General features: G+C 39.5%; 2 protein-coding genes across 28 annotated transcripts in view; one reads left to right on the forward strand and one right to left on the reverse strand.

The window, feature by feature from the left end:
* Positions 1 to 14714, reverse strand: part of CEP128 (centrosomal protein 128) — a 484430-nt gene that overhangs the window by 334998 nt on the left and 134718 nt on the right. The gene's annotated exons all lie outside the window — the stretch shown is intronic.
* Positions 9414 to 12939, forward strand: LOC129136909 (non-histone chromosomal protein HMG-17-like). The gene has a single exon (XM_063793859.1). The coding sequence runs from the start codon at positions 12646 to 12648 to the stop codon at positions 12916 to 12918; it is 273 nt and encodes a 90-aa protein (XP_063649929.1). The 5' UTR covers positions 9414 to 12645; the 3' UTR covers positions 12919 to 12939.

The following is a 14714-nucleotide window of genomic DNA, read 5'->3' on the forward strand; positions in this document are numbered from 1 at the left end:
AACATAAAAATAAAAAAAAGACTCAAATTGGTACCACCACAGAAAATCAGCAAACCACAAGGACAACAACAGGGACAATAAGCGAAAAAGAAAGGAATAAAGAATATACAAAACAGGCCAGGCGCAGTGGCTCATGCCTGTAATCCCAGCACTTTGGGAGGCCGAGCTGGGCGGATCACGAGGTCAGGAAATCGAGATCGTCCTGGCTAACACAGTGAAACCCCGTCTTTACTAAAAATACAAAAAATTAGCCGGGCATGGTTGTATACGCCTGTAGTCCCAACTACTCGGGAGGCTGAGGCAGGAGAATGGCCTGAACCCGGGAGGCGGAGCTTGCAGTGAGCCGAGATCGCGCCATTGCACTCCAGCCTGGGCGAAAGAGCAAGACTCCATCTCAAAAAAAAAAAAAAAAAAAAAAAGAATATACAAAACAGCCAGAAAACAATGAACAATTCGACAAGAAAAAAAACTCACATATCAATAATATACCTGAATGTAATTAAATTAAATTCTCATATTAAAAGATATAGATTGACTGAATGGATTTTTAAAAACGTGACCTAACTATATGCTTCCTACAAGAAATGAATGGATTTGATTTCCTTGTATTTTGTTGAGGTTTTTTTCTTTTCCATCTACGTTCATCAGGAATGTTGGCCTGTAGTTTTCTTTTTAGGTTATGTCCATGTCTGGTTTTGGTAACAGAGTAATGTTGGCCTTGTACAATGCACTAGTGATAATTGCCACTTCTTCAGTTTTTAAAAATACTTTGGGAAGATTGGTATTAGTTCTCTATACACCTGGTAGAATTCCACAGTGAGCCCATCTGATCCTGGGCTTTTCTTTGATGAAAGAATTTTTATTCATTTTAAGTTCTGAGATACATGTGTAGGATGTGCAGGTATGTTACATAGGTAAATGGGTGCCATGGTGGTTTGCTGCACCTATCAACCCATCACCTAGGTATTAAGTTTAGCATGCATTAGCTATTTTTCCTGATGCTCTCCCTCCCCTAATGCCCCCCACAGACCCCAGTGTGTGTTGTTCCCTTCCCTGTGTCCGTGTGTTCTCCTTGTTTAGTTCCCAATCATAAGTGAGAATGTGCGGTGTTTGGTTTTTTGTTCCTGTGTTAGTTTGCTGAGGTTAATGGTTTCCAGCTCCATCCACATCCCTACAAAGGACATGATCTCACTCCTTTTTATGGCCGCATCATATTCCATGGTATATATGTACCACATTTTCTTTATCCAGCCTATCATTGATGGGCATTTGGGTTGATTCCATGTCTTTGCTATTGTGCTGCAATGAACATACATGTGCATGAATCTTTATAATAGAATGATTTTTATTCCTTTGGTATATACCCTGTAATGGGATTACTGGGTCAAATGGTATTTCTGGTTCTAGGTCTTTGAGGAATCGCCACTCTGTCTTTCAGAATGGTTGAACTAATTTACATTCCCACCAATAGTGTAAAAATGACTCCACAGCCTCACCAGCATCTCTTGGTTTTTGATTTTTGTCTGTTTGTTTTGAGATTAAGTCTCCATCTCATTCTTTTTATTAAGAGTTTCTCTAACTAATGGATGTTGAATTTTCACAAGTGCTTTATTGGTACCTGTTGCTTTATTTTAAAAAGTTATTTTAAAATCATTCAGAAAATGGCATATATATATAGGCAGAAGAGAGACCAGGGCAGAAACCCTAGTTTGTGTGTGTGTGTGTGTGTGTGTGTGTGTGTGTGTGTGTGTGTACAGACATATATGTGTATGTGTGTGTATGTGTGTGTGTGTGTTTGAGAGTGTGGGTGTGTTTGTATGTATGTAGTATCCAGATAGACAGGTAACAGTCCTTTGGTTATTATCTCTCTTCTGCATGTGTGTGTGTGTGTGTGTGTGTGTGTGTGTGTGTGTGCACATATGTATTATCTAGATAGATAAATAGATAGATAGATGATAACAGTCCTTTGGTACCTTGCATAAAGCAAAAACTTTATCTTTTTGATTTTCCACAAGATTTATGTTTTTAAATTTTTTCCAATTTTTATTTTAGGTTCGGGGGCACATGTGCAGGTTTGTTACATGGGTAAATTGCATGTCATGGGGATTTACATAGTACCCAATATATAGTTTTAGTTTTTCAGTCCTCACTCTACTATCACCCTCCACCCTCCAGTAGGCCACAGTGTCTATTGTTCCTTTCTTTGAGCCCATGTGTACTCACTGTTTAAGCTCCCACTTATAAGACAGAACATGCAGTATTTGGTTTTCTGTTCCTGAGTTAATTGGCTCAGGATAATGGCCTCCAGTCGCTCCAACTATGTTGCTGCAAAGGACATAATTTCATTAGTTTTACGGCTGTGTAGTATTCCATGGTGTATATGTACCACACTTTATTTATCCAGTCCACTGTTGATGGGGATGTAGGTTGATTGCATTTCTTTGCTATTGTGAATAGTGTTGCAATGAACATAGACACGTATGTGTCTTTATGGTAGAAAGCCTCACATTCCTTTGGGTATATACCCAGTAATGGATTTCTGGGTATAATGGTAGCTCTGTTCTAAGCTCTTTGAGAAATCTAGAAACTGCTTTCCACAGTGGGTAAACTAATCTACACTGCAATCAGCAATGGACAAGCGTTCCCTTTCTCCATAACCTTGCCTCTGGTTGTTGTTATTGTTTGTTTGTTTTTGAGACAGAATCTCGCTCTGTCGCTCAGGCTGGAGTGCAATGGCACGATCTCGGCTCACTGCAACCTCCATCTCCTGGGTTCAAGCGATTCTCCTGCCTCAGCTTCCTGAGTAGCTGGGATTACAGGCACGTGCCACCACACCCGGCTAATTTTTGTATTTTTAGTAGAGACGGGGTTTCACCATGTTGGTCAGGCTGGTCTGGAACTCCTAACCTAGTGATCCGCCAACCTCAGCCTCCCAAAGTGCTGGGATTACAAGCGTGAGCCACCGTGCCCGGCCTGTTTTTGTTTGTTTGTTTAGCTTTTCATTAACGGCCATTCTGACTGCTGTGAGGTGGTATCTCCTTGTGTGTTTGATTTGCATTTCTCTAATGATTAGTAATGTTGAGCATCTTTTCATATGCTTGTTGGCCATGTGCATGTCTTCTTTTGAGAAGTGTCTTTTCATGTCCTTTGCGTATTTTTTAATGGGGTTCTTTGTTTTTGCTCATTAATTTATTTAAGTTTCTTACACAATCTGGATATTAGACCTTTGTCAGATGCATAATTTGTGAATATTTTCTCCCATTCTGTAGGTTGTCTGTTTACTCTGTTGATAGTTTCTTTTGCTGTGTAGAAGTTCTTTAGTTAGATGTCACTTGCCAATTTTTGCTTTTGTTGCAATTGCTTTTGGAGTCTTTGTCATGAAGTCTTTGCCAGGGCTTATGTACATGATTGCATTTCCTAGGTTTTCTTCCAGGTTTTTTACAGTTTTACATTTTACATTTAAGTCCTTAATCCATCTTGAGTTGATTTTTGTATATTTGAAATTTGTTAAAGTCTAGTTTATAATTTTTTTTCAATTTTGATTCATGTTTTTGGTGTCCTAAGAAATCACTGTTCATCCAAATGTTGTGAAGATTTTCTTTGTTTTCATGTAGAAACAATTACTTTTTTAAATTGTTTTATTTTCTCCTGTGTATGAGCTTGGAAAGTATATATTCATTATTCTTATTTTAGTGATACACTCAAAATTACTATATACATCCTTGATTTGTTAACATATAAATTTGTAATTTTAAAACTTTCTTCACTTTAGAATTGAGAACTTTAAACCATATTAACACAATACACACTTTCCAAAATTAAGCAGTATTATTGATGCAATTCTAGTTTTATAAATAATCTAAATAAGAGCATTACTGTTTTCTAGGTCTATATTCATCTAGACTTTTCCCAAACTTTTATCCTATATATTGAACTTCATTAACTGCTACATCTTTGTTCTTTGTTTCTCCTTGAGAAAAAATTTTTATATACTTTCCTTAGTGCTGTACTGCTGAAATTCAATTAATCAGTTTTTGTTGCGCAGAAATTACTTTCTTACTTTTTAAAGAGAACTTCACTGGATATGAACCTAGGTTGGCAATTATTTTCTTGAAGCACTTTGAAATATGTTTCTATTCTTCTTGTTTCTAATTTGATCTTTTAAGGTAACACGTCTCCCTTGCCCCTTGCTGCATTTGAGATTCTGCACATTGAAGTTGGTTTTACTAATTTCACAAAAAACATGTCCAGATGTGATTTTCACTGCGTTCATTTTACCTGGGGTTCTTAGAGCTTCTAAAATATGTGAATTGATATATTTTCTCTTCAAATATTGCTTCTGCCCTAGTCTCTCTCTCTGTCTTTAGGACTCCAATTATCTATATCTATATTAGAATTTCAGACCTATTTACTATGCCCCATATATCTCTTATGAACTTTTCTGTATTTTCTATCATTTTATCCCCTTATTAGAGTAAATATTTTCTTCTGTTACACTATTTCTCTCAAAGAGAAGGACTTTCAGAAAGATAGTTTAAAGAGCTCACCAGATCCTCTTCCTAGCACAACCCACCATTATTTGGTAAAAAAAAAAAAAAAAAAAAAATTATTGGTAAAAAAAAGAAAAAATAATTTATTGTATCTGGAAACTGTCTTAAGGGCCAGGGCAAATAAAAATGTATTTATTCCATTACCTCTCACCATATACAAAAATCAACTCAATGTAAGTTAAAGACTTAAATGTGAGACCTGAAGCTATAAAAATACTAGAAGAAAACCTATGAAAAATTCTTCTGGGCATTGGTCTAAGCAAAGAAATTATAATTAAGATCTCAAAAGTACAAGCAACAAAAACAAAACAGACAAATGGGACTTAATTAAATTCAAAAGCTTCTGGGCCAGGCGCAGTGGCACATGCCTGTAATCCCAGCACTTTGGGAGGCTGAGGCAAGCAAATCACGAGATCAGGAGTTCGAGACCAACCTGACCAAAATGGTGAAACCCTGTCTCTACTAAAAATACAAAAATTAGCCAGAAGTGGTGGCGCACACCTGTAATCCCTGCTACTCAGGAGGCTGAGGCAGGAGAATTGCTTGAACCTGGGAGGCAGAGATTGTAGTGAGCCGAGATTGTGCCACTGCACTCCAGCCTTGGCAACAGAGTGAGACTCCGTCTCAAAAAGCCAAAAAGAAACAAACAAACAAAAAAAGCTTCTGCACAGCAAAAGAAAAAAATCAACAGAGTGAACAGACAACCTGCTGAATAGGAGAAAATATTTGTAAACTATACATCTGACTGATAAACAGAATTTACAAGGAACTCTAACATCTCAACAAAATAACAATAATAATAAGTTCATTAAAAAGTGGACAAAGAACAAGAACAATCATTTTTCAAAAGAAGACATACATGGCCAACAAGCATATGAAAAAATGCCCAACGTCACTAATCATCAGAGAAATGCAAATTAAAACCACAATGAGATATCACCTTACACCAGTCAGAATGGTTATTATTAAAACATCAAAAAATAACAGATGTTGATGAGGTTGTGGAGGAAAAGGCAATGCTGGTACACTGTTGATGGAAATGTAAATTAGTACAACCTTATGGATTGTAGAATGGAGATTTCAAAAATAACTAAAAAATAGAACTACTGTTCAAGCCAGCAATCACACTACTGAAAATCAACATGAAAGAAAAGAAATCATTATATTAAAAAGACACCTGCATTTGTATGTTTATTGCAGCACTATTCACAATGGCAAAGATAAGGAATCAGTGTACATGTCCATCAATGGATGAATGGATTTTTGAAAATGTGGTGTGTATATACACACACACACACACACACACACACACACACAAAATGGAATACTATTCAGCCATAAAAAGAGGGAAATCATGTCTTTTGCATAAACATGGATGGGACTGGCATCCATTATGATTAAGTGAAACAACTCAAAAACAGAAAGTCAAATACTGCGTGTTCTCATTTATACGTGGAAGGTACATAATGAGTACACATGGACATAGAGTGTGGAATAATAGATACTGGAGACCCATGTGGAATAATAGACACTGGAGACCCAGAGGGTGGGAGGGAAGTTTGAGATGAGAAGTTTCTTAATGGGTACAATGTGTATTATTCCCATGACGGTAACACAAAAAAAAAACCCAGACTTCACCATTATACAATATATCCATGTAAGAAAACTACACTTATACCCCTTAAATTTGTATACATTTTTTAAAGAAATACTTATTTAAGACAATCTATTAAAAATCTTGATAAGAATAATCAGTATCTATGGCATCTGAGTCACAAGCTGTTCCCATCCTGTCCCCTCCCAACTCAGTTGTCTGAATCTCCACTCTAGACAGGCATAGTCAAAAAGACACAGTTTTTTCTCACCTTTGCTCTCAGTATAGGGCTACAGATTCACCCACAGAGAGCGGCAGGCCCCTAGCTTGGTATTGCAGAGGCTCTATTCCAGGAAGACAGAGCTAAAAGACTGGGGCTTCCTTCCCCCAATCAGCCCCAACTTGTAGAGCAGAAGGTGTGGCAGGCCAAGAATGGGAGACCCAATTACCCATACTCCAATTCACTCAAACAGTGAATGTTCTACAACAGAAGAGGCAAGCTGAGATGATCAGGGGCTACCATGCCCAACCAGCACCCTACTTGCTAAGTAGGGGTATCATTCTGGCAGGAAGCAGACTATAGTCCCTACCACAAGCTCCACTACAGTTGTGCAAGATCGTGCTGAGAGGGAGAGGCCTTATGAATAGAGAGTTCAAAAGCTCTACCTAAGGAGACTGACTTTATCTGGAACAAGGCATGAGGAAATTGACGGCTAAGGACACTGTCAAAAACAATGGAGATCTGGAGAGTGATCAGCTAAGAGAATCGTAATTTTGTAAGACTGGTAGCAACAAGTAAAACAGTGGATCAGCTAGCAAAAAAATCAAACAAAGAGACGGCTAAGAGCCCTCTTGGGAGTCTGAGAATGCCCCAAAGATTGGCAAAACCCTAATCCTGCTAAGAGGTCCACTTTAATTAAGTTAGACTATGGCACAATGTATGTGCTACATTATTGTTTTTTTTAAAAAAAAAAAAGGAACAACTAGGTAGCAATCAGTGAATTAGCAGAGGCTAAAAATTGAGTGAGATATCAACAGAATTAGACCAACCAAAGCTTAATGAGATCAGGGAACTAGACAATCAAAGAGAACCCAGTTAAAGCTATAGTTATCCCAGACAGCAATAGAGACTACACACATGATGGAGAAGTGACATCAGTGGCTACACGCTGCAGGGAAAATAGGTTTCACTGAACTATTCCAGCCAATTCACTAAACTACTAAAAAAAACCCAAGACAGAAAAACCCAAAAGGTAGAGAACGAATCAGTATTCAAAGTTAATACAAAAATTATCTAAAATGTCCAATCTCAAAAAAAGTTACAAGACATGCAAGGAAATAGGAAAGTGTGACTTACACAAATGAAAAAGAGGATACAATAGAAAACAGCCTTTGAATGGGCCTACATGTCAAACGTAGGAGACAACGATTTCAAATCAGCTAGTAAAAATATGTTCAAAAAACTAAAGAAAAACATTTTTTTTAAAATGTAAGATAATGTCTCATCTAATAGCAATATCAGTAAAGAGACGGAAATTATTTTTGAAAAACAAAAATTCTGGAATTGAAATGTATAATAACTATAATAAAAAGCTTACCTGAGGCCGGGCGCAGTGGCTCATGCCTGTAATCCCAGCACTTTGGGAGGCCGAGGCAGATGGATCACGAGGTCAGGAGATCAAGGCCATCCTGGCCAACATGATGAAACCCCATCTCTACTAAAATACAAAAAATTAGCCAGGTGTGGTGGCACGCGCCTGTAGTCCTGGCTACTCGGGAGGCTGAGACAGGGGAATCACTTGAACCTGGGAGGCGGAGGTTGCAGTGAGTGGAGATCGTGCCACTACACTCCAGCCTGGTGACAGAGAAGAAAAAAAAAAAAGAAAGAAAAACTCACTTGAAAGCCCCAAAAGTGAAATTTGAGTTGGCAGAAGAAAGAATCCACAAACTTGAAGATAATCGATAGATATGATGCAATCTGATGAAGAGAGAGATAAAAGAATAAAGGTAAACACCGACTCAGAGAAATGACTAGAAATGACTCAGACATGTAAAGGTAAGAACAGGCTAAGTGCAGTGGTGTGATCACAGCCCACTGCGGCCTCAACCTCCTGGGCTCAAGTGATCCTCTCACCTCAGCCTCCTGAGTAGCTGGGACTACAGGCATGTACCACTATGCCTGGCTAAATTTTGCTTTTACATAGAGACAGGGTCTTACTATGTTGCCCAGGTTGGTCTTGAACTCCTGGACTCAAGCGATCCTCCCACCTCCATCTCCCAAAGTGCTAGGATTACAGGCACAAGCCACCGTGCCCAGTCTACTAAATTCTTATATCCAGCAAAACTATCCTTTAAAAATAAGCTGAAATAAAGACATGCCCAGATAAACAAAAACTCAGAGAATCTGTTGCTAGTAGATTAGCCTTACAAGGAATACCAAAAGAAGTTCTTCAGGCAAAAAGCAATTGCTACGCAATCATATTTCAACACAGCCCTGTGACTCCAATCCCTGGCCACAGATGGCTAGACCGGTGGATTAATAACTGAACCAAAGACAGCCATCTAGAGGTAGCTCAAGTTTACAGTCTTTGCAATTAACAGTCTTAATGATGACCCAGGTCATGTGTAGTAAAATGTATCAAATTTGCTTGCTCCCTGAAGCCCAGCAGAGAATCTTCCAAGATAGTTTCTTGCTTCCCTTAAATTAAACACCCATCTGAGTGTCTCCATTACTTGCAACCTAGAAGGAACAAATATACCTGAAGAATGTTATATGATAATAAACATGTGAAACTACAAAACCACTCTTTCAGATTTTCAACCAGAAAATATCAATTTCTATTTAAAGATATTTCAGCTACTTTGTCTTCGGAGTCTTTGCTTTTAAATATATTATTCTGTCCTTGAAGGACAGGAGCCATCCTTTTGCAATAGGAATGGAAGAGCCCCAGGCCTATTTCTTAAGATTTAGAGTTCCCACTGTCCTAATCCTAATTTCAAGTCTCACTATGATTATGCCTGTAGTTCAAGATGCTTTAACAAAGCACCACAGACTGGGTGGCTTATAAACAACAAAAATGTATTTCTCACAGTCCTGGAAGCTGGAAATCGAAGATCTGAATACTATCTTGCATGGTCAGATTCTGGTGCAGACCTTCTTTGAGCTGCAGACCGACAACTTTCTTTATATCCCCATATGGAGGAAAAGCAGCAAGCCAGCTCTCTGGCATCTTCCTTTTTTTTTTTTTTTTTTTTTTTTTTTGAGATGGAGTCTCAGTCTGTCACCCAGGCTGGAGTGCAGTGGCGCAATCTCGGCTCACTGCAAGCTCCGTCTCCCCGGTTCATGCCATTCTCCTGCCTCAGCCTCCCGAGTAGCTGGGACTACAGGTGCTTGCCACCACGCCCGGCTAATTTTTTGTAATTTTAGTAGAGACGGAGTTTCACTGTGTTAGCCAGGATGGTTTCGATCTCCTGACATTGTGATCCGCCCACCTCGGCCTCCCAAAGTGCTGGGATTACAGGCGTGAGCCACCGCACCCAGCTTCTCTGGCCTCTTCTTATAAGGGCACTAATCTCATTCATGAAGACAGCCTCATGACCTTATTACCTCCCCAAGTCCCTACCTCTAAATGTCATTACTTTGGGGATTAGATTTGAAATTTTGAATTTTGGCGGAACACAATATTCAGTCTATAATACTGTCCATCCATGCCGAAAGGGCCTGGTTGTTCTAGGAAAACCAACACTTCAGTGCTGAGTGTGAGTTCAATGACTGTCACTTTATTGAGAGCAAGGATTGTGTGGATTTGTGTACTCCTAGAACCTAGCACCAGACTCAATTCTTAACAGGCCTTTAATAAAAATGTATTCAGTAAAATACTGAATAATTTTTTTCACTGCCAAGTAGAAGATAGGAAAAACAGAACATAAAACCTGAAACCAAACTACATATGAAATTATATAATCTAATCATACACAAAGATGGAGACCTCATAAAATACTTGAGTAATAATTTTTAAAATGCGTCTACTATTCTCTTCAACTCTACTACATAACTATCCAGCTCTTAATTTCAATTATATTTTGGATGTAGGATTTGTAGTTGATTCTTTTTATAACTTCCTGACCTCTGTAAGAATTAAATATATGATCTAATTTCACAATATATTAACAATCATTATTTTGAAGTTGTTTTTGATAACTCCAATATCTGAAGAGTCTATATGCCTATTGACATTTCTTGTTTTTTCTCGAGCCTTTTGGTAGAATGGATTTGTTTCCTGATATGCCAGTTAGTTTGATTGAATGCTAGACACTGTATATGACAAATTATAGAAATCATACAAACCTCTGAATGATCATATCTTCCTCCCTAAAACATTTACTTTTGTCTTGATGGGAAGTTAGGACGGGGCAGACCCAAAGCTATGTTACAATGCTACAGTCTTTGTGAGTAGAGAAAGTGTATTTTGAGTTCATTTAGACTCCTAGGGGCTTAGTCCTCTGAGCATCCCAATCGTGAAATCTTTACCAGAGCTTTTCCTCTTTAGTGGGCCCTTAAGCTCTGCTTATGAATCAGAAAACATTTCAGGAGAAAAGTAGTGGCAAATGTCAGAATTGCCATTCTGAACTTGCCTCCCCAACAAAATACTTGAACCCTCCTTTCCTTGCTGCCTAGAGATAGCTCTCTGAAACCTTCAAATATATTTTTAAAAATATGTCCTAGCCAGCTTTTCTAAATTGTACCAGTATAAGGTTTACTCTACAAAACACTAGTCCCTCACTCACAAAAGCAGAAACTGTTTCTCTTCCTTTAATGAGAATTGCCACAAGTTTGCCAAATTTATTAATCTTCTCTAAGGAAGAGCAAAATACAATCCAACATTTTATCATTATAGGTTCCCACAAAATAAGATATTCTATGATACAAACACATTCTTCACCCAAGTAAAGTACTACAAATTAAACACATTTAATGCCTGAAAAAAATCTTCCTAATGTTGACCATTGTTTATATTAGTCATATGTTATGTATTAGGAACTAAAAGAATGTTTTCTCAGTGCATATGAATAAGTCAGCTTTACTTTTTACAAAGATAATTTGTACTATTTGAACATTTTGAAGAGCATAATAGACCTGTTGAATTTTGTTACTGTTTAAGGCTGAGTGCAATCTCATTTCCTTATGCCCTTAGAGAGAACTACCTGAAAGCAAATATCTAAAAAACAATTTAATTTGCTACTTAAAATGATATGCTATCAAGTTGAAATCACTCTAAAGATAAGGAAACTATAAAGACTACAGGAATAATGTATGAACAGTTAAAATTGGCTCATTATAAAGAATACTAACCCTCTTTCAATGGTATTTGAGGTAGACAAGCATTGAATAACTCTTAATTACTTACTCAAGGAACATTACCTCATTTGTTTAGTGCCACCCATTTTTCCATAGCAAGTCCTCAAATAATTATTCCCAAAGCTGTATTTTATCTTCCAAATGGCTTTAAATTTTCAATAGATCCATAGATAATAAAAAGTTATCAATACTTCATATTTTCTGAGGAACTGAAGTTATATGTCACACACATACACACATACACACAAACATGCACACAAAGCTAAGAATCACAAGGCCCCATTTAATTTCTTTTTTTTAAGAGATGAAGTCTTGCTCTTCCACCCAGACTGGAGTGAAGTGGTGTGAACATGGCTCACTGCAGCCTCGGCCTCCCAGACTCCAGTGATTCTCCTGTCTCAGCCGCCTGTAATACTCCATTCTCACACTGCAGATAAAGACATACCCGAGACTGGGCAATTTACAAAAGAAAGAGGTTTAAAGGACTTACAGTTCCACATGGCTGGGAAAGTCTCACAATCATGGCGGAAGGTGACAGGCACGTCTGACACGGTGGCAGACGAGAAAGGAGCTTGTGCAGGGAAACTCTGCCTTACAAAACCATCAGATCTCATGAGACTTATTCATGATCATGAGACAAGCACAGGAAAGACCTGCCCCCGTGATTCAAATACCTTCCACCAGGTCCCTCCCACAACACATGGGGATCCAAGATGAGATCTGGGTGGGGACAGAGCCAAACCATATCATTCCACCCCTGGCCCCTCCAAATCTCATGTCCTCACATTTCAAAACCAATCATGCCTTCCCAACAGTCCACTCAAAAGTCCATACTCCAAAGTCTCATCTGAGACAAGGCAAGTCTCTTCCGCCCATAAGCCCGTAAAAGCAAAAGCAAGTTAGTTACTTCCTAGATACAACGGGGGTACAGGCATTGAGTAAATACAGCCATTCCAAATGAAAGAAATTGGCCAAAACAAAGGGGCTACTGGCCCCATGCAAGTCCAAAATCCAACAGGGAAGTCAAATCTTAACACTTCAAAATGGGAGCAGTGTGAAGAAGAGGCGAGAACGAACCCCTGACCAACCAAAGCCCGTGCACCACTGCATCCTGCGTCCAGCGCCTACATCCTGCCGCCACCATGCCCAAGAGAAAGGCTGAAGGGGATGCTAAAGGAGATAAAGCCAAGGTGAAGGACGAATCACACAGAAGATCCATGAGGTTGTCAGCTAAACCTGCTCCTCCAAAGCCAGAACCCAAGCCTAAAAAGGCCCCTGCAAAGAAGGGAGAGAAAGTACCCAAAGGGAAAAAGGGAAAAGCTGATGCTGGCAAGGAGGGGAATAGCCCTGTAGAAAATGGAGATGCCAAGACAGACCAGGCACATAAAACTGAAGGTGCTGGAGATGCCAAGTGAAGTGTGTGCATTTTTGATAACTGTGTAAACTTCTGGTGACTGCAGAGTTTGAAATACTATTTTTTATCAAGTTTTATAAAACTGCATAATTTTACTTTTTTTTAAGCTATGTTGTTAGCACACAGAATATTTCATTGTTGTTTTTGGGGGAAGGGGCATACGTCACTAACAGAATGTCTCCAAAGCTGGACTGATGTGGGGAAAATACCTTTCCCTTCTGGTTTTGAGAGACTTCCTCTTGGCTCCCAGGAGGAGGGATTCCCTGACTTTGACAAACATGGCCACCTTGGCACAAAAGCCTTGTGCTATGGAAAAACAAATTCATTTCTATGTCCTCTTCTCCCTTTCCATCTTTCAGCAAAGACTTAACTCCCTTAAACCCAGACCACTACTGGGACCTGACCCCTAGTCATTGGTTACCAGTGTGTCAGGCAATCTGGACTTTCCAGTGATGCCACTGAGATGGCACCTGTCAAAAGAGCAGTGGTTCCATTTCGAGATTGCGGATCTTCAGATAAATTCTGCCACTTTCATTTCACTTCCTGAAAGTCAGGGTCAGCTTGTGAAAAGTTGTTAAACAACATGCTAAATGTGAAATGTCAACCCTCACTCTAAACTTTCCCTGTTCAGAGCATCAGATGAAGACTTCATTGGGTTTTATAGTGGCTTTCTGATTTTTGGCAGTCCATTGAAGAAGAGAGTTTGAAAGTTGTTGTATACTGTTAACAATTGTCTGCCCATGTCCTGCCTGAAATACCATGATTGTTTATGGAAAGTATCTTTAATAAAGCTGGATACAGTTTGGCTTGGGGAAAAAAAAAACTCCAAAATGATCTCCTTTGATTCCATGTCTCACAACCAGGTCATGCTGATGCAAGAGGTGGGCTCCCACCGCCCTGTGCAGCTTCCACCCCTGTGGCTTTGTAGGGTAGAGCTCCCCTCATGGCTGCTTTCACGGACTGGCATTGAGTGTCTGAGGCTTTTCCAGGTACACAGTGCAAGCTGTTCATGGATCTACCATGCTGGGATCTGGAGGAAGTGGTCCTCTTCTCACAGTTCCACTGGGCAGTGCCCCAGTAGGGACAATGTGCGGGGATTCCAACCCCACATTTCCCTTCCACATTGCCCTAGCAGAGGTTCTCCATGATGGCCCTGCCTCTGCAGCAAGCTTCTGCCTAGGCATCCAGGCATTTGCATACATCCTCTGAAATCTAGGTGGAGGTTCCCAAACCTCAATTCTTGACTTCTGTGCAACCGTACACTCAAAACCACATGGAAGCTGCCAAGGCCTGGGGCTTGCACCCTCTAAAGCCACAGCCTGAGCTCTACATTGGCCCCTTTCAGCCACGGCTGGAGCAGCTGGGATGCAGGGCACCAAGTCCCTAGGCTGCACACCACATGGGGACCCTGGGCCCAGCCCATGAAACCACTTTTTCCTCCTAGGCCACTGGGCTTGTGATGGGAGGGGCTACTGCAAAAGTCTCTGACATGCCCTGGAGACACTTTCCCCATTGTTTTGGGGGTTAACATTTGGCTCCTCAATACTTACGCAAATTTCTGCAGCCAGCTTGAATTTCTCCTCAGAAAAATGGGATTTTCTTTCCTTTTGCATTGTCAGGCTGCAAATTCTCCATACTTTTATGCTCTACTTCCCTTATAAAACTGAATGCCTTTAACAGCACCCAAGTCACCTCCTGAATGCTTTGCTGCTTAAAAATTTCTTCTGAACAGATATCCTAAAACATCTCTCTCAAGTTCAAAATTCCACAAATCTCAAGTGGAGGAGCAATATGCCA

This window comes from Pan troglodytes, chromosome 15 (assembly GCF_028858775.2).
Source record: "Pan troglodytes isolate AG18354 chromosome 15, NHGRI_mPanTro3-v2.0_pri, whole genome shotgun sequence".
NCBI classification, from domain to species: domain Eukaryota; kingdom Metazoa; phylum Chordata; class Mammalia; order Primates; family Hominidae; genus Pan; species Pan troglodytes.